The following is a 19,908-nucleotide window of genomic DNA, read 5'->3' as shown; positions in this document are numbered from 1 at the left end:
TCTGCGGGGCCCTTAACGGTCTCTGAGCGGAACGCGCTGGAGCGAAGGGCTGCCGGGGCGGCCTCTCCCCCGCACCCTCAGCGAGCAGCGAGGAGAAGCGAGAAGGGAGAAGGGAAGCGCTGCCACAGAGCGGCCCCGAGCGAGCCCGGCTCTCCCGCCCGGCGCCCGGTCGCGCCCGGCGGGCAGGGTGAGCCGCTGCGCCCGCCTCTGGCAGGCGCCTGAGCGCGGTCCGCCGGGGCAGGCCGCGGAGCAGCCCCCGCCGCGGGGCCCGTCAGGCGGCGGAGCCCGGCTGGAGAGCGGGGGCATGGCGGCGCGGAGCCAGGCCTCCCTGCGGCGCCGGCTGCAGAGCTCGCAGGAGGCGCAGCACCGGCAAGCGGTGCTGGTGCGGAAGCTGCAGGCGAAGGTGAGGAGCGGGGGCGCCGGCCCGGCGGGGAGCTGCCCGGGGACGGGCCGCGGTGGCGGGGCCGGGGTGCCCGGGCCGCCCGCGCAGCGCTGAGAGGGGCCTCGGCGGCGGCGATGGCGACGTCGGGGGGCGAAGGCGCGGCCCCAGCGGGGCCCTCCCCGGGGCGTTCCCCGGCGCTGCCGCGGGCGGGACGGCGCCGAGCCCGCAGCTCGGGGGAGGCCCCGGGAGCCGCCCTCCTCCGCCCGGCCCGGCCCGGCCCGGCCCGCTGGGCGCCTGGCCCTGCCGCTGTCACCCTGCCGAGCCTCTCGTGAGGGCTTGTCCGTACTGAAATAAAGATGCCCGGCTCGCAGGCGCCTTTGTTGGGCCACGTTAGCAGGGGGCTGTCCCAGAGGCAGGAGCCGAGCCGGCGGGGGTGGTTTGGGGCGGCCCCGGGCCGAGGCAGGCAGCTCTTAGGATGAGCAGGTAGCAGTACGTGTAAAAGAAACCCCGTCTCAGTTTCTTCAGTACGAGATAAAGTGAAGCTTGCCTGTATCGTAAGGACTTCTTGTTGGCGGCATCGGCAGCGCTGTGGAACGTGCTGTGCTTGGGCTGTAAAGACTTGGAGAAAAGCTAACGCAGGAGGAGCCGAGCCTGTTGCAAGCTGCATTCGCTCATCTTCATTCTATGTCTCCATCCAGGTACTGCAGTACCGGACTCGGTGTCGAGAGTTGGAGCAGCAGCTGGCAGCAGGAGGGGTGAGTGTGCAGGTTGCTAAGTAAAGACCGTGTAGGTAGCATTCGTTAACGCAGGCCAAAGCAAGCTCCCCAAAGCAATGGCAGAGGGAAGCAAGATTTTGCTGCCTGAGGGTTTAAAGCAGCGCTGTAAGTTTGCCGGTGAGTGTTTTGTGCAGTTGCCATTCTTAGAGGAGCCAGTGGTCCCAGAAATGCCAGTGCAGGAAACCCTGTGGAGGGGGATTTTAGTTTTGAGAAAGAGTGCTTTATTGCTGGCGTAGCATTTTGTCCTAGGGCTCAGGAGAGGGCCACACTGCCTGTTACGTTATATGGCCGTCTCTGAAAAAGAATGGGTTGAAACGTGGCATTTTGGAAGGCAAGAATGCTGGCGTTCAACATACGGCCACGTGCTTTTCTTTCTGCTTCACGGCTAAAGTAAACCTAGGAAGAACAGAGGGTAGGAGAGTAGGAGAGCATTCCCAGGCTTCAAGTCGAAGTGAGCAGTCACGGTTGTGAGCTAAGGAGACCTAGCTGCGAGAGTGCCACGGTGGGGGACTGAGGAGAGCTACTCGCGTTGAGCACCTCCCTTGCTCTCCATAGTCACGACACTGTTACGCCTGGAAGAAGCCACGAGCTCCTGAGCTACCCAAGCGAATGGAGCGGAAAGCGGTGGATGCTAGCAGCAGTGAAGGGAAGACAAGAATTTGACTAAACTTTTCCTTTCTTCTGAAGGGACCCCTTCCAGGCAGGTGGGAAGCCACAGAAGACCAGAGCCTGGAGAAAGCACTGCTTCAGGTGGCATAGCAATAGGAGACTAACGGTTGCCTGAAGGCTGTAAGCTCTGGCGCTGCCTCAGATCCCTGGAGCTCTGATAGAGTGCAAGCTCTACTGTTAACGGAGTCAAGGGAAAATGGAAGCAGTCAACAAGATGAGTAAGACTCAAGGGGAACATCCTTAGAATCTTCTCTATATTCAGGCGAGTGCCAGTGCTCTGAATTTCCTCCAATCCCTCTCCCACCACGCCTGACCTCTAGGCAAGCCAGAGACTAGACCTAGGTGCATGATGTTGTTTGGCCATGGCCAACAGATGTGTCCGACTGACTGGGTATTTCCACTGCCTGGTGTACTCACTGCCTGACAACCAAACAAAACTCGGGCTGTAGCATCGTGCAAAGCTGTGCCCCTCAGTGCAGCCACGGCAGCTTTTGACGAGAGCTTTCCTACTCCTCACCTGGTTCTGCAACTCAGCTAATCGACGACTGCAGCGAGCGTGAGACTCCTCCTGTGAAGAAAACGCAAGGATTTCCTTTTGGTCTCCAGTTTGGCCAGGGCCATGGTCTACGTTCCACTTCTCTTAGGTCTATACTGGGGGGCTGCTGCCACTGGGATTTGCCACTGTTCCTCTGTATGGGCAGACCCTCCTCCCACCAAGTAAGATTCTGTTCTCACCTGTCTAGAAGCAGCCATCTTGTGCTGGTCAGAGAGCGAAAATCCGCACGCATCTGGCAGCGACCGACCACTGTGATATCTCTTCAGTCTCCTCCGTTCACGTTCCACCTGCACGTTGGTGATAGGAGAAAGGGTCACAGAAACCTGCCACCAAACAAGGAGCAAAAGGAGCTCTGGACATCATGGCAAGGAGATTTCTGCTCAGAGGCTGTTAATTGCACCAGAGAATGCTGCGGGCAAAAAGCACTCGAAGGAGGCTATGGAAGAGAAAGAGCAAGAGGAAACAGTTCCTGACACAAGAGCGTCAAATGTGCCTGTATGGGGACACTGGGGCAAGAAGGGTGGGACCGGAGTGAATGCACATTTGTGAAGGCAACGGGGTGCCAGAAGAGAGAGAAAATACAAAAGCGTGTGTCCACAGGGGGAAGTGGGAGAGGGAAGGAAACAAGCAGAGGACTCCAGAGTGCTGTCTGTGGAAATGTGGTGTGATCCAGCGGACCGTGAGGCTTTGCAGAGGCAGCGAAAGCCTGTTTTACCTGCTCGAGAGTCCTCCTGAGCTCAGCATTGAGTTGCTTCAGCTCTGCCTTCTCCAGTTCCAGCCTTGCAACTGCTCGCTGCAGACATTCCAGCTGCTGTGACAGGAGTCTCTTCTCCGAGAGCCATGATAGCTGCTCCCCTTCTGCAATAGCCTGCTGGGTATACAGAGAGGAGATTATGTGAGCCGGTGCCACATAAAGGTTAGGAGGGACAGAATCGACAAGTCGGGGAGAGTGACCGGACTCGGGAATGGACAGTGCCAAGTCCCTTCTGCTCCTCCTGGTTGACGGGCCAAAACAACACACTCTCTTCCTAGGGGCCCTCCTCCCGATCGCCGTGGGGAAATCCACACAGATTTGCCTTCCGGCCTTTTGGACTGCAGCACAAGTACATCCTGAATGCGCAATGAAGCCTTTCACCTCATCAGGCAACGGTACGAATGCCATTATTTTTAATACACTGGAAAAGCTGTACCTCAGAAATCTACATCTCTGAAAGCATCCTCTAAGCACTGTCAGCGTAGCTGCTGTGCAGCCATCGTTACAAAATTCTACTAAGGTTAGTACCTTAGTTTGGTCAACTGTGCCCCTTCCTTTCCATGCCAAACCCCAACCACGACACGTTGGCTAAGCTTGCCTACCTAGGAGAGAACCAAGTATCCACCCCCAACTTTTGGACTTCATTTAATTCTAACGGCAAGCTCTGTAGTTCTTTCAGTAGTTCGGGGGCTGACAGAAAACATTTCAGCAGGTGAATGCCTTGAGCTACGCAGACAGGCAAGCCTGCTGGCTACAACCACAGTTTCTTTGGCCAAGCAGGTCATGTATTTATGGGACTATATATTCCCCTATCTTTACGGGCATCGTCATTAGAATCCTTTATTGACACTTTAGTTGACTGATGATCAGTCACACTGCCTACCTGATGATGAAACGGGTCCGTGTCCCTCTCCGAAACCGTACTCTGCAGGATGGCTATTTCTTCCCTCAGAGTCCCGTTGGCCATTTCACTCTTGGTAAGGGCAAGAGTCAGTGCTTGTGCCTTCTCTCTCCATTTGACTTCTCTGCTCTCGGTCTGCTTCAAAATAGCAATCGTGCGCTCCAATTCTTCCCCCTTGGCTTTCCGCTCATCCGCCAGTTGTTGGGTTAGCTCCTTCTGTCTTTGCAAGGAACGGTCTCTCTCCTGGAGAACTCGCCTCTTCTCTGCTTCCTCTTCCTCCCATTTCTGGAGTTTCTGGATTCGTTTCTGTAGGGTCTCCCCGCCATCCTTCCATCGCAAAGCTGATGTTAATTGCTTCAAGAGTTCACTCTGCCTCCTAAGCTCTTGTTCTCTCTCCGCCAGAGTCTTCTCTAAGTACCCGACTCTGTCTCTGTGGTTCTTGATCTCTTCATCCTTCTTTGTCAGAGTCGGCTGAACATGCTGGAGATCTTCCCGAAGAGCTCTTACTTCCTCTTCTAACTCTTCTAGTTCACCTTCGGCCTTGGTCTCTCGTTCCGTCTCGTGCAAGGCTTCTTCCAGGAGCTTCTCTTGCTCTCTGCGATGCCTAACCTCTTCATTCTTCTTGGTTAGCCTAAGCTGGAGATTCTGCAAGGTCTTCAGTTCTTCTTCTTGGCGCTGGAGTTTTTGCATGAGAGTTTCATTGTCTTCTTCTCTCTTCCTCACCGCGTGCTCAAGCAGATCCACTTGCTGCTGGCATGATGTTAGCGCTACTTTCGTGCTTTCTTCACGAAGCCGGAACATGTTCATTTGCTCCGTCTGCCTGAGGAACTCCAAATGGTTCTCCTTCAAGATTTGGCTCATTTTGTCTAGATCCTGCTCTAGACTCTTGGCCTGCTTGCCTTCTAACTCCTTCTGCTCTCGAAGCTCCTGGACGTGCTCTTGCAAAGACACTATCTCTTGATCTCTCGCTTCTAGAGAAGATTCAGCGTATTCTAGTTTTTGCAGTATAGCTTTGGTCTGCATCGCTGCCTCCTCCTTTTGCTGTTGAAGCTTAGAGATAGCCTCCTCCAGAACCTCTATCTTTTCCTCTCTTTCTTTCAGAGTCAGTTTTGTTGCTTGGAGATTTGTTTGCTCAGCTTCACGCTTTTCCTCCTTTTCCTTCCACGCCTCACATTGCTTTCTAAGGGATAACATTTCTTGTTCTTTTTCCTTTAGTGCCACTTGAAGCTGCTGCAGAATTTCCTTCTGCTGTTCAGAGTCTTGCTCTTGTTTTTGGAAGGTCTCAATCAGTTCCTTCTGAGATTCAATCATTAAATCCTTTTCTTTCAGTATTGCTGTTGTGTATTCTAAGTCTCTGTGCAAGACATTCATCTGTTCTTCTGTTTTTTCCGCAGAGCTCCTTGCTTGTTGCTTTTGGATGTCTAGGAGTCTGTCCTTTTCTTTTAAGGTTCCTAAGGTCTGCTCCAGTTGGTCACGGACAGTCCTTAACTGCATTTCCATGACTTCTTCAGCTTCCCGGATTTGCTTTTGTTGCGACTCAAGCTCTTGATCCTTTTCAGATAAAGAGAGGGTCATCTTTTCTAGTGTCCCACGAAGCTCCTGCAGGTAGCCCTCTTGCTGTTCCTTGTACTGCTGCAAGAGTCTTAACTGATCCCTTTGAGAATCACACTCGCGCTCTCTGTCCTTAAGAACTGCCCTCAGGTCTCCAAGGCTCGCGTGCAGAGATTTCACCTGTTCTCTCTCCATTTCCAGTGCTTGGATCTGCTGAGTCAGAGACAGAAGCTCCAAGTTCTTCTCCTTCAAGTTTCCTTTCATATGATCAAGATCCACCTGCAGATTTCTCACTTGTGATGCACTGTGTCGTTCTAGAATCATTATTTTCCCTTCCTGGAATTGGATCTCCCGGTCTCTCTCCTCCAGCTCTTTGCTCATCTTGCTGACAGCAGTCCTCAGCATTTCTTGCTGCTTCTCCAGCTCCTGTATCTGTTCTTGCTGGGATTCAACCTTCTGTTTTTTCTCTGTTATGTCCTTGATAACCTCACTGAGAGTAGTTTCATGCGTTTCTTTCTGGTTTTCCAGCATTCTCATCTGTTGCTGGTACAACTTCATTTCTCCCTCCCTCTCTGACAGGATGGCAGTCATATGAGTGAGACTCTCCTGCAAAGCTTTTCCCTGTGCTGCCTCTTTTTGGAGCATCTGGATTTTCTCCCGCTGCGTTTCCACTTCCTCATTTTTGATTTTTAAGATAGACAATGTAGTTTGAAGTTCTTGTTCAAGGCAGCGATTCCTATCTGTTGCTGCATTTGCTCGGGTTTCGGAGCCTGTGACTGATTCCTGAAGAAGTTTTATCTCCCGTACCAGTTCTTCTTTAACTGCTCGCAGTCTGGCCCGTTCCTGCTGCAAAACAGTGACAAAGAGGTTCAATAATTCCACCTATGTATGTTTGCTTTTCGTACTAGATTTGAACTCCTGCTTCAGTGGCAGTCAGGGGCTGCCCCCTCCCTCCCTGCCTCTCGGGATGTTGTAAGACCTTTCCTGCGCCGCCCTTTCGGTTGCGTCTTTCCCAGCTTACTCGGCCAGTCCCGTCTTCCTTTTTGCCCTTCTCCGAACCTCTTCTAGCTCTAGCGTGTTCTTTTGGGGAGGAGCTGCCAGGACCGCAGCCAGGATTTAAAGTCCAGACTAACCACGATTTAGGCAGTGGCATGATGATGTTCTCTCTGATAGGGAGGGAGGAAGGGAAGACAGAACAACCCCAACATGGGATTTCCCGTTTTTGGGGTTGGGCGTTGGGGGTTTTTTTGGACCTCTACTGTGTAGAGTTTTCATGGTACCATCCTCTAGAACCCCGCTGTGCCCTCTTGAAGGAGTAGTGGTCAGATCACAGACACAGTTACGGTGTTCATGTTCTCTTCAGGCTGCAACGCGCTTCCTGCCTTTCTTAAACCTACACTGTGGTAGCCTCTCGCATTGCAGGCCCTGTCCCTCACGGCACAAAGGTCTCATGGCTGCCAAGGCATCGCTCCTCTTTACAAAGGGGTAGCTAAGAGACGCTTCTACCCAGACGGACAGTGTCCAGAGAAGCACTGCCAATAAGGAGCCCAGAAGAGTAAAAAAACCACACAAATTCTCCTTTCACAGTCTTTACCTCTTGCTTGGCATTCTCCACTCTCGTCCGTTCCTCCTCTTGTTGAGCTTGCATGGTAGCAACTCTCTGCTTCATATCAAACAGCTTCTTCTCGTGCTCCCTTTCTGTCTCCGCCTTCTCCTTTTCCCACTGCTCCAGCATCTCCTGTAGCTCTGAATGGTGCCCTTCCCGCTCGCTTGCCTGATGAGGGGAGAAAAAGACTTCAAGATGGAGTCCCAGCCAAGCTTCTCAAAAAAATGGGAAGCTTCATCCCTCCCACAAACCCCCACCTCAACAGCGCACAGTAGTGGCTTTGTGCCCTCCATAAATCATGTCCTATCAAGGAACTTAAAAGGAGGGTCAGCTGGTGGAAGAAGAGGAGATGTTACCTTCCCCTCTCTGGCGGCTGCCTGTTTCCTAGCACCTCTCGCCTACGGGATTTCTCTCTAGTCTCAGAGTCTCTATTTTCAAAGCTCAACTCCATTCTCATCAAGGAAAAGATGCAGATGGACTGCAGGGTGAGAAAGAGACCAGCACCCCCATGCCCTAGTCACAAGACGGGCCACGAACTCAAGTACCAGGAACAAGGGGCTGTTCCATCTGTTCTGTATGCTTTAAGCCCAAAGATAACACCTCTGTCAACCGTGAAAGGACAGAAAGAAAGGAACAAAGTTCCCACGACTGCAGTTGGCAGGAAAGTTAGGAGTCTACTTCATGGTAGACAGGAGTCTGGTAAGATCCTACCCCTTTACTGCCATGCTTTGGGTGGGGACCACCCAACCTTCTGCTCAACTCGTCTCAGGCCCACAGGGAATCCGTGGCTTGCATTTACTGTCCCGGCATAGTCCTGTAGGTCTTCACGTGCTTTCAAGTGCGAGCCGTTGGCTCTGCTGCCTGGCCTAGCAACGTGTGGCCTATGACAGACGCTTGCTGCCATCTCACACGCTCAGGCTATTATTCTTCTAAAGCCAGCCCACAAAGCTTGCCTGAAGAATTCAGAAGCATATTGTTTCCTACCAGGTCTTGCAGGAGCTTGTTTATTTCCACTTCGTGATCAGTTTCCCGAAGTCTGAGGGTATCGTTATACTGCTCTTCTGTCCGCAAGAGCTGTTGCGCCATGTTTGCCCGTTCCTGCTTCAGGAGAGATCTCTCTGCTTCCAGCTCACATTGAAGGCACTTCACTTCCCCTGCAAACGTGACAAATGGCAAGATTCAGGGCCTACACAAACAGCGGTTCTGACTTCACTAACCTTCAGCCATTTGAATTTTTTCAGTGTAGGAGGGATCTGTCTCCAGCTCCTTCACTCCTTAGAAGCACTGCAGACAGGGAGCTATTTTTATACCATCCTCCCTAGGCAGGGGGATCACCGGAAACAAAGCACACGAGGCTCTCACCTTGTATCACCTCCTTGGCCTGCCTGACCGTGTGAAGTTGGATTTCAAGCTGACTCCTGGCGATCTCCAGCTGACATAAGCGCTGCTGAGCCTCAAGCAGGCTGGATTCCAGGGTCTCCTTCCCTGACCTACAAGACGCCAATACGGAGAGAAATGAGTTTCTTGCTCCTGACGCCCACAGGGAGTTAGTCCAGTGAGAACTGGTTCAAGATCCCTACCCCTCAGTACGGAAAATGGGTTGCATGGAAACTGGTATACAGAAGGCATATTTCTGCCGTTTAAAAGAGCAATGCAGGCCCCTCCGAGGGAAAGCCCAGGCTTTGCTTATGACCTAGCGTAACACAGAAAGCCCAGACGAATTTGATCTCCATAGCCAAATCTTAAATTGCTATTGTCTGATCTATGACACACGGGTAGCTGTGCTCACAAAGTCTGTGCCAGCAAGCAAAAGCCCAGCCTCTGCTCGCAGCCCTTTGCTCATCGTCACTTCCAGGTTGCTCTGCAGGGGCACAGAGTAAGAGTATCTCCCTGGCTGACTCGTGACTTTTTGATGCCGTTCGTAGTGTACGTACAGGGAGGTGATCTTCCAGACTCCCTATATTTCAAAGGGACTAAAGCAATACATCAGATGATATAGTAAAATCTCATGCTTGTAAGCAGCATCTGTGAGAAATCTGAACTAGATTTTATCTGAACAAGGACTACCTGAAAGGAGAGACAGGTAGCCTTCAGTTTAAACTCTTGGAAGTTCAAGAGAAAAACTTGCTACTTTTCTCTAAGCGTTGCTAACTAAGTAGGCAGTAGCCCAAATGACTTGCCGCTCTTTAAAATGGAAGTTGTAGTACTGCGGAGGCAAATTGTTACATCCATAGACTTCAACCAACTGCTGCGTATGACACACAGGATTCTGGAACCAGAAGCTGAAGTTGCCTCCCTGATCTAACACGGCGTCCTGCGTGCCAGGTTCCTACCATACACAGCACTGCCTCACTAGTACAGGCATGCAACCAGGATAACATCCTTCAGGGTAAAGGGGCACCCGAGTGGTACAACAATAAGACCCACAACAGTAGGATTTCACTGCTTTGATGGACGATGGAGGATGTCTCTTCAAGAAGGAGAACAAGCACATATTTCTGACTACGCCTATCTCTGGCAGTCCAAAGTAAATATGCTCCATTTTAAGGATAAATCAAAGTCAGTCTCTAAAACACAACAGAGAAGATAAGAATCCAAAACTGTGACGACAACAACAGGCTCTTGAGAACAACGTCTGGCAAGAATAGTTGCTACAGCCCAATAATTGACAGAACATAATTCAGCTGGATCAAATAAGAGGAGCTGGAGCTCAGAAGCAGCAGCAGCTCTCAAGAAACAGACTGAGTCAAAATGGTGTTTATCAGCCTTGCTAACAACATACTCTGGAGTGGTAAGGCGTAAAAGTCAAGAAGCATGACAAACGGTCTCTAATTTGTACAGCTCTGCAAGTTCAGGAGTCTTCTAAAAAAGACCTGAGAGGAGGACAAACATCTCGATACGTTGGGTAGTTTGGGGTTGGTTTTTTTTTAAAAGCAGAACTTGTCACGTGGGATCTTAGAAACCTGATCCAGCAGAAGGACAAAATCTTGTTCCTTCCCTGCATAAACTCCTCCATGATGTCTATCTCAAAACAGCACGTGGTAAGGAGTACCGGACCCAGACATCAATGATGGGCAACAATTCCCGCAGACTGGCGACCATTCAAAAGAGGCTTCCCTGCTGCTGGTGTAACCAACTCTAGGTCCTGCACCACAGGTAACAAGAGTTAGACTAGAAACAGTACGCCCTCAAGATTTTCAGCACGAGCCTCTAGCTTCACCCTAAACGGCAGCGTCCTACTCGCAATGTCCGTACGTAGTAGCCTTGAATTCTGAAGATCCCATGTCAAACTACTTGATAAGGAAAGATCCAAGTTCAAACGCGCAGAACAAGAAACCAAAACCAGAGAGAAGCTTTGGGTTTCAGTAAACATCTGCATGGTTTAATTACTACTCAATGCAGAGCCAAGGTACCAGATACCGAGGAATTATGCTGGCTTGCTTTGGACTTCACACAGGAACGTGCAAGGGGGCATAAACATGAGCCCAAGGCTCAGGAGAGCTTTGTTAGCTTTAGCTGTCAGAAAAATAACCTTCAAACCATGCTGTACTGGTTTGGGTTTTTGGTTTTTTTTTTGCTCGAGATTCTTCCGTTTTCTGTCCATGGAAGGTGAAAACGGCTGAAAAGCATACAGGATGCAACGAATCCTCGTGTAATGATTATCACCTCTATAATTACAGACATTAAATAATCTCCTGCCTAGGGTCTCCCCCCTGCCTTTACCTGGCCTCTGCCAGCTGCTCTGCAAGGCCTCGTCTCTCCTGCTCCGTGGCTGCCAGTCGCACCTCTAGGGCAGCCTTCTCGTGCACCAGCAATTCCTTCTCTTTGGATACGTTGGCCAGTGCCTGCCCTTGGCGAGAGGACTCCTGCCGCAACTGCTCCAGACCACTGCTAGCTGACTCTTGCTGGCGGTGAACCTGAAAGCGGGACAAAATACAGTTAGAGTCCTTCCTCTGGAGTTCTGTGCAGAGCCAGCCAGTGCCACTTCTGAATCAGCTAGAGGAGAGAGAGCTCCGGTACTCTGGCCTGAAAGTTTAAGAGCATCTGCTTTATACCGCCCTAACACCCTGGGCTGCCAAAAGGCACTAGGGCTGTTAACCCGAAAGCGATGTGTAAGGCCCTACTGGGTTGCCTGGGACCAGACAGCCCCTTCAGGACAAACGTACACACCCCAGACTACACGTTTTCACGCAACAATACCACATCTTCCACAACTGCCACCTTGCAAACTAAAATTCTATCAGGATCTATTCCAGTGCTGGAAATTTTCAGGAAAGTTTGAGCAAAAGCAACTTTGCTCGCCGAATAAAGTGGACATACACGTGGTTTCTCCTCCTAGAAGAAGAAAAACCAACATCAAAGCGTCACCTTGTCGCAAAACACCACCACACACCTACTTCAGTGTGTACAGCAGTCGGATGCAATGAGGTGATCCTTGGCAGGGAAACAGCCCTTGTGGTGGGCAGTGTCATTTAGTGATTTACGGAAGTCTGGCTGGTGTGGCCAAAGAGATGGTAGACTCTATTTGGACAGTAGTTCATGTCAACAATACTGTTTACTTGTCTTACACAAACAAGTTGTCCAATAGACCTTGCTGGCATTCCAGCCTGAAGACTAACCGTGATTTTATAGCTTTCCTCTGCAGTATAATACCTCTGCTGGCTATTTGCCAAACAGACCACGTACTCCAAAACTAAGGCTGTCTAACAGAGAACAGACCATCAGAAACAAACAATTCTCCTCTCAAAGTTATCCCATAAGACCTAAGATTGTACATTATGAAACTGACACTGAAATGATGGCAAGCTCCCTAGTCTCCTCCAGCGATACAATTCTCCCAAGCTCTTTTTCCACTCTACCAAAACCAGTTAGTCCAGAGTAAACAGTCTCCTGTGATCACCTCTTTCTCATCTTCTCCCTCAAAGCCTAAAGAGGATCTAGCAATTCAAAGCTGCGTGTATGTTGTAAAATACAGTTCCAACGATTTCAGGATGTCATTCCCGTTCTTAGCAGTACAAGACAGCAGACGCTGACTTGCCGCTTTGTCCCGCCCTCTAGGCCCCAACAAGCGGAGCTGGGAAAGTTGCAGACTTCACAACAAAAAGCATAAATAGAAACATGCAGCCCCGGGGGTTTTTGGCCTCAGAAAATGGGTGAGGAGCTTGCTTGTTTGCTTACAGGGTAAGGATTACGCAAGGCAAATCACCTCTCTGCAGCTTATCAAAAGCCAAAAAAGAGGCCAACACAGGCAGGTGGATTAAAGGAATCTGTAGAAGCAGAGGACAACTCAGAGAATTGCACAACAGCTCTGCGAGCCATCAACACATTTCCGGAAGGAAGTAAACAAAGCCGTCTGACCTCCAGCGCTACCAAGTGTCTCCTTGACAAAAACCACTGCAGAATCCAACAGATACAGCTTCACTGAGCCAAGCAGCCAAAAGCCCACCCAGAAAGCACCAGGTTTTTGGTCTCACCTGATTGAGTTTCTCTTGGGTTTCTGCCTTCTCCTCTGCCAGCATCCTCAGCTCTACCTGCAGCCCCTCCTGTTGCTCCTCTGCTTCCTTCAGCAGCTGCTCCAGGTGGGCTTTCTCTGCGCTCAGCGCCTCATTTGTTCTCTCCCACAAGTTCAGCTTCTCCTGGTCAGAGATCTTTGCTCTCTCCATCTCGTCCACTTTACCCGACAGAACGTCAAGCTCTTGCTCCAGCTACAATCACAGAAGCACAGAGGAAATAAAATAACAGTAAGATTTACTCTGTAGGAGCTTTGGCTTGGACAGAGAAAAGAGCAACGTTTCCATATTCAGACAGTCATACTGTCTGAAGGCAAGAAGTCTGAGAAGCAGCAGCAGCTGGAGACAAACACCTGGCAAGATCTTTGACAACTCTGCTCACCTGCAACACAAGTTTGTTCAGCTGCACTTTATCCAAGGCAAGAGCTTCATTGATACTGCTCATGTTCGCTGCTGCAACGTGTAGATCGGCTATTTCAGCACTCAGCTTATTCTGAGCCCCTGTCAACTCTGCTACCGACTGCTCTGCCTGAAGAGACGAAAGAACAACATGACAACAAAGACAGGAAAATCCCTGACTTCAAGCAGCAACTCCAGATCCCCTGTCGTGTCTCTGACACACTCCCAGTTCAGCGTTCCCAACAAGCACGTGGGCACTAACTACACCAGAGAGCCTCTGTGGTCTGATCACCGTCTTCCAAGAAGGACAACAACATTGTCCCTGTCTTCTACTGCCAGAAACAGCATCTGTGGTGGTCTTGCTATCACAGCTGCCTCTCCCACAAGTGCTGCCTTGGAATAAGGTGACCATACCTTCTCCAGTGCCACGGTAAGCTCCTGTTTCTCTTGCTTCAGCAGATCCCTCTGAAGGTGCGATTCCTCCAGCATCTCTCTTGCGACCACCAACTCGCTCTGTAATAATGAATGTTCTCCTTCAAGTGCAGCTAAGTCCTTCGGTCTATGAGAAGGGGAAAGACAAACAAGTTTTTAACGTAAAAAACATTGTCCTTTCCAAAACCACGAGTATAGAATCATAGAATCATTTAGGTTGGAAAAGACCTTTGAGATCATCGAGTCCAACCGTAAACCTAACACTGTCAAGTCCACCACTAAACCGTGTCCCTAAGCACCACACTCCACAGGTCTTCGAAACACCTCCAGGGATGGTGGCTCAACCCCTTCCCTGGGCAGCCCGTCCCAACGCTTGACAACCCTTTCGGTGAAGAAATTTTTCCTAAGATCCAATCTAAACCTCCCCTGGCACAACTTGAGGCCGTTTCCTCTCGTCCTATCACTTGTTACTCGGGAAAAGAGACCGACACCCACCTCGCTACAACCGCCTTTCAGGTAGCTAACAGCTTCCCGCCTGCTAGTTCTCTCTCTCCTCTTTCATACATTGGACACAAGACTTTCCAAAGTTCTTCTTTGGGTAAGACAGACTTCTAAAGTCCACATTAATAGTCCCACAACTACTTTTGCCTTCAGCAGCGAACTGATGAAGGAGCTGGCAATCTATCTGGGGAGATGTGCATGAATTTCCCAAACTAATTATCACAGGATCACAGGATGCTTCAGGTTAGTACGTGTGATGTTGCAAAATGGCACTCCTTGCCCCAAAGGCCTTCTGCACTCAGTCTAGCGTGGAAACGGCAGTACGGAGGGGCTACATTGCATATGATGGTCCTGTGCAAATTCCTCCCAACTCCTTTAGCACAGCCCTGGGTAGCAAAAGGGCTGTACAAGAGACACAGCTCTCTTTACGCTGGTCTCCATTTCTCACCAAGAATCAGTTAATAGCAAACATTGTAATATGCCATCTCTTTTCCAGTCCTGCCTTACTCACAAGAGCTTCTGTCTGTCAGATGGTTTCTTCTATCCGTTCTGTTGAAGGCAATAGTTTGACTAGGGACAGGAACAAGGCTGTGCAGTATGGGTGCGTTTTAAACGTGAACACAGCCCACCCTATGAATCCAACAAGCACCCACAGAAGACAACGCTGCTAACAGCAAAGTTTAAAACACATTTACCTGTCCTGAAGCTCCTTCTTCTCCGGGTCCCCTTCGACTTGTAAGTGCATCACTGCCCAAGTCTTCTGGCTTATTTCCTGTTCCGCTTGCTGCTGTGCCTGATCCTTGAGGACAGGTCTACCCAGCGTAACGGATTCCCAGGGCCGTACGCCACAGTTTAGGTGGGAGCAGTTTACAAGTATAGATCCAGAAAGCCTCATTTGCTCTGCCTTCAGCTCTGACAAATCTCTGAAGAAGAATCAAGAAGGAGGTAACGTTCACACCACCATCTTTATCAGCTGACTCGCTTCCGAAGCACGGAATTGCGCAACAGGAAAAGCCGGCAGGAAAGACGACATCTTCGTTGGGGACGAATCACTCATCTGACACTTTGGGATCAGGACACATCTTGATCCTTGGGCAATGGGTCTATTTGATGGTTGAGGAATGAATCTCTTTTCTCCTCAGAGATAAGACGAAATGTATGGAACAGCCAGAAGGCTTCAGGAATTAACTAGCGGGTCAGGCATACTCTACGCATTAAGGAAAGCTTATCACCAAATAAGGTAAACGGCTGACGGTAACCCAGAGTTTGAAATGGCATGCTGACACCAGAAGAATTTACTGTTAGGCTACGCTATTTTTCTCTGCACAGAAGGCAGCTGTGAGAAAGGAACCTCAGAGAGCCCAAGAACAGGAAAACAATCATAAAAGGGAGGGATCAAACTAAGCAAAATCAATTGGAGAAATGTAATAGCAGGGTAGAGAAGCTATTCTTTCTCTCAACAGTGTTGGTACAGGAATAAGCGGATGCAAACTGACCAGGATAAACGTAAGCTGGAAATGAGAAGGAAAAAATAAATATATATATATATATATATATATATATATATTCATGAATGATCTTTCCATCAGGAGCAGTGGGAAAGGAAAGCCAGTGAGATTTAAGGCAAATTTTAATCACTCTATAAAAGGGGACCGCCCCGCATGCTGCATGCATAGCTTTGGTGAGTCTCTTCCAACTCGTCCACATATGCCTGTGTCTGTGTTAATATGCCCAAACATCACCATAGTCAAGTTCACCTGTTCAGGGCCTCTGCACTGCTTATAGCCTGAGCCCCTCAGCTTTATCTGAAAACCAGCAGCAAACAAAATGCTTCTGAATATAGCCTAAGGCATGCTTAATGCCATCGCTTCGGACTGCCAAAGGAGAAATTGTATCTTTAGCCGCAGCTAGGGTAACATCAAGGCTCAAAAAGCAGCTGGGAAGGGAAGCTATGTTTTTTCTGCAACGAGATCTAGCCTTCACTTCTACTCACCGGTCAGTGGCAGTCTTCATTTCCAGGAAATGACAGCGGAAGGTTACCACCTGACGCCACAGGCTGAGTAGACGGCTGCGTTCACCCCTTAGGTAGCTGTCATAAAGCTAAACAGGCCAAGACAAAAAGAAATGCCAATTCAGCCTTCGCTGTCACTGTACAAGCCTTTCAGATAGGAGAGGGTACAACCGTCATCACCAGGTCTCCTTTAAGAACTATTCCAACGGGGGCGGGGGGGGGGGCGGGCATCAAGGACTGAAGAGCCACCACAGAGGCATCCTCAGTAGACCTGCCACCTGACTGCAAAGAAGGGAACATCCACACTTCCCCTGCAGGAGCGGGTATCAACAAAGCAAACTGATCGCGATTCATCGTCTCGCCCTGCAGAGGTGTCTAACAGGCTCGGTGGAGGAAGACAAAAACAAGCCCCTCCGAGACCAGTGTCAGATTTGCTTACAACAGCCTATTGGTAAGGGAGGCCTGTCCTGTTCTTCTGTTGGCTACCCTGAATCCGAAAACACACAGACCTCTCTTTGGCCTCCACTGCTGTAGACAGAGATTTAGGAACTATTAAAAAACAGACGAGCGTTCATGTGTCACTGCCCTACAGTGCCCAGCAACAGCAAGCATTTGCCTTTGAGAACGAGCAGTACGGTCACAGCACGCGGGCACCTTCCATCACCACAATTTGCTGACACTCCTCCATCTCACACCCCTGTCTTCTGCTCGTAAACACCAATACATCCTCAACAGTGCCACAACTTTCACACAGCAAGTTCTCCAGGCCAGAAATAAAACCCATTCTCATTCCACCCCGGCATCGCGTCTGACATTCCCGTCGCCCATCCTTACCTCACGTTCGCTGCGCCACTCACTCTCCTTCAATTCCAGCTCCTCCCGGGCCCTCATCCAATCCGCCGTCAGTTTTCCAACATCTTCTTTAAGGGCTGAATTAACCTCATTCGCTTCATCGAGGTGCTCCTGCAGGAGAGCGTTCACTTCTGCCAGATTCTCACACCTTGGAAAGGGAGAAACAGCAATGAGGTCACTGAACAACTGCTATCCACAAGCAGCACCCCCGTCATTTCCCAACTCCCTCAACGCTGACTTTGTTGTCAAACTGAGAGGCAGTAAAAGTGCTTGCTAGGATTAACTGAGATCTCTCTGTGATGGCGTACTCATTTGCTTCTCCTTGCTTTAAGCCTTCTACTTCCACCTACAATTGCGGTTTCCCCTTCAACTTTGATGATGCCCACAGTTCACGTCTTGCCTCCCCTTCGTGCTGTCTGATCACTGGATGCATCACCTTTCTCTAGCACTCTGCTGAGCCGCTCACCTACTGAACCACAGAATAATCTAGGCTGGAAAGGGACCTTTGGAAGTCACCCGGAATAACCCCCCGCTCAAAACAGAGACATTCAGCACACAACACTATTACTGCACCACAGAAAACAGACTGTGGACCTTTCTCCTTTCAAAGCAGCTTGCCCAGCTGCTCCCCTTGGGGAGACCAGGCAGCACTGACAGGTTTTCCCTCACTTCCACGAGCATCCAGGATACCAGGTACGAGGGAACGCTTCTTCCCTGTACCTTTGCTGCTCCTCTTCCACCTGAAGCAGTGCTTTCTCCAGGCTCTGGTCTTCTGTGGCTTCCCACCTGCCTGGAAGGGGTCCCTTCAGAAGAAAGGAAAAGTTTAGTCAAATTCTTGTCTTCCCTTCACTGCTGCTAGCATCCACCGCTTTCCGCTCCATTCGCTTGGGTAGCTCAGGAGCTCGTGGCTTCTTCCAGGCGTAACAGTGTCGTGACTATGGAGAGCAAGGGAGGTGCTCAACGCGAGTAGCTCTCCTCAGTCCCCCACCGTGGCACTCTCGCAGCTAGGTCTCCTTAGCTCACAACCGTGACTGCTCACTTCGACTTGAAGCCTGGGAATGCTCTCCTACTCTCCTACCCTCTGTTCTTCCTAGGTTTACTTTAGCCGTGAAGCAGAAAGAAAAGCATGTGGCCGTATGTTGAACGCCAGCATTCTTGCCTTCCAAAATGCCACGTTTCAACCCATTCTTTTTCAGAGACGGCCATATAACGTAACAGGCAGTGTGGCCCTCTCCTGAGCCCTAGGACAAAATGCTACGCCAGCAATAAAGCACTCTTTCTCAAAACTAAAATCCCCCTCCACAGGGTTTCCTGCACTGGCATTTCTGGGACCACTGGCTCCTCTAAGAATGGCAACTGCACAAAACACTCACCGGCAAACTTACAGCGCTGCTTTAAACCCTCAGGCAGCAAAATCTTGCTTCCCTCTGCCATTGCTTTGGGGAGCTTGCTTTGGCCTGCGTTAACGAATGCTACCTACACGGTCTTTACTTAGCAACCTGCACACTCACCCCTCCTGCTGCCAGCTGCTGCTCCAACTCTCGACACCGAGTCCGGTACTGCAGTACCTGGATGGAGACATAGAATGAAGATGAGCGAATGCAGCTTGCAACAGGCTCGGCTCCTCCTGCGTTAGCTTTTCTCCAAGTCTTTACAGCCCAAGCACAGCACGTTCCACAGCGCTGCCGATGCCGCCAACAAGAAGTCCTTACGATACAGGCAAGCTTCACTTTATCTCGTACTGAAGAAACTGAGACGGGGTTTCTTTTACACGTACTGCTACCTGCTCATCCTAAGAGCTGCCTGCCTCGGCCCGGGGCCGCCCCAAACCACCCCCGCCGGCTCGGCTCCTGCCTCTGGGACAGCCCCCTGCTAACGTGGCCCAACAAAGGCGCCTGCGAGCCGGGCATCTTTATTTCAGTACGGACAAGCCCTCACGAGAGGCTCGGCAGGGTGACAGCGGCAGGGCCAGGCGCCCAGCGGGCCGGGCCGGGCCGGGCCGGGCCGGGCCGGGCGGAGGAGGGCGGCTCCCGGGGCCTCCCCCGAGCTGCGGGCTCGGCGCCGTCCCGCCCGCGGCAGCGCCGGGGAACGCCCCGGGGAGGGCCCCGCTGGGGCCGCGCCTTCGCCCCCCGACGTCGCCATCGCCGCCGCCGAGGCCCCTCTCAGCGCTGCGCGGGCGGCCCGGGCACCCCGGCCCCGCCACCGCGGCCCGTCCCCGGGCAGCTCCCCGCCGGGCCGGCGCCCCCGCTCCTCACCTTCGCCTGCAGCTTCCGCACCAGCACCGCTTGCCGGTGCTGCGCCTCCTGCGAGCTCTGCAGCCGGCGCCGCAGGGAGGCCTGGCTCCGCGCCGCCATGCCCCCGCTCTCCAGCCGGGCTCCGCCGCCTGACGGGCCCCGCGGCGGGGGCTGCTCCGCGGCCTGCCCCGGCGGACCGCGCTCAGGCGCCTGCCAGAGGCGGGCGCAGCGGCTCACCCTGCCCGCCGGGCGCGACCGGGCGCCGGGCGGGAGAGCCGGGCTCGCTCGGGGCCGCTCTGTGGCAGCGCTTCCCTTCTCCCTTCTCGCTTCTCCTCGCTGCTCGCTGAGGGTGCGGGGGAGAGGCCGCCCCGGCAGCCCTTCGCTCCACAGCCGGTGTCTGGGCCAGCCTGCTCGCCATGGGCTGTGCCAGGCACAGAGGGTAAATCGGGAGGGGTGATCACCCATTGCTGCGGGGGTTTTTGCTGGGCGTGAGGAGAAACTCCCGAATCGCCTGTGATTCTGTAAGGTCCTCTTAACGCGAAGAGACCCGCACACCCTCGTCTCACCCAGTGAGCAGGATGAGCACCAACAGTGATTCATGCGAGAAGGACAAAAGTACTTGAACTGCAGGGATGCGTCGCTAAGCCAAGAGCTCTTGGAGGTTTTCCATCAAAAGCCAGTCCCGTAAATAGCAGCAAAGTTAGCCACAACTGCCACACCCCTCACAGTGGTTGGTGTGGAAGACATTTTCACTTTCACATAGCAGGCAGTTGG

General features: G+C 51.6%; 1 protein-coding gene across 4 annotated transcripts; it reads right to left on the bottom strand.

Annotated features, from left to right (window-relative positions):
* Window positions 1-1,932: 1,932 nt before the first annotated feature.
* On the bottom strand, window positions 1,933-19,379 carry LOC128143308 (centrosome-associated protein CEP250-like). Of its 4 annotated transcripts, none has more exons than XM_052790392.1 (17): window positions 19,156-19,379; window positions 18,412-18,468; window positions 17,621-17,703; window positions 16,883-17,048; window positions 16,031-16,137; window positions 14,733-14,960; window positions 13,519-13,663; window positions 13,088-13,234; window positions 12,670-12,900; window positions 10,919-11,112; window positions 8,558-8,685; window positions 8,180-8,349; window positions 7,184-7,363; window positions 4,021-6,435; window positions 3,099-3,254; window positions 2,563-2,670; window positions 1,933-2,395 (listed from the first exon to the last, which is right to left on the bottom strand). In XM_052790392.1, the coding sequence occupies exons 1-17, from the start codon at window positions 19,252-19,254 to the stop codon at window positions 2,144-2,146; spliced, it is 4,866 nt and encodes a 1,621-aa protein (XP_052646352.1). In that variant the 5' UTR covers window positions 19,255-19,379; the 3' UTR covers window positions 1,933-2,143. The 4 variants fall into 4 exon arrangements, with proteins under 4 accessions (XP_052646352.1, XP_052646362.1, XP_052646369.1 ...); XM_052790402.1 differs by having other exon boundaries at window positions 3,099-3,251; XM_052790409.1 differs by having other exon boundaries at window positions 4,021-6,432.
* Between the last annotated feature and the right edge of the window lie 529 nt (window positions 19,380-19,908).

Source organism: Harpia harpyja, chromosome 1 (assembly GCF_026419915.1).
Source record: "Harpia harpyja isolate bHarHar1 chromosome 1, bHarHar1 primary haplotype, whole genome shotgun sequence".
Lineage (NCBI taxonomy): Eukaryota > Metazoa > Chordata > Aves > Accipitriformes > Accipitridae > Harpia > Harpia harpyja.
The sequence above is the reverse complement of the archived record's forward strand: the minus strand, read 5'-3'. Positions and strand labels throughout refer to the sequence as shown.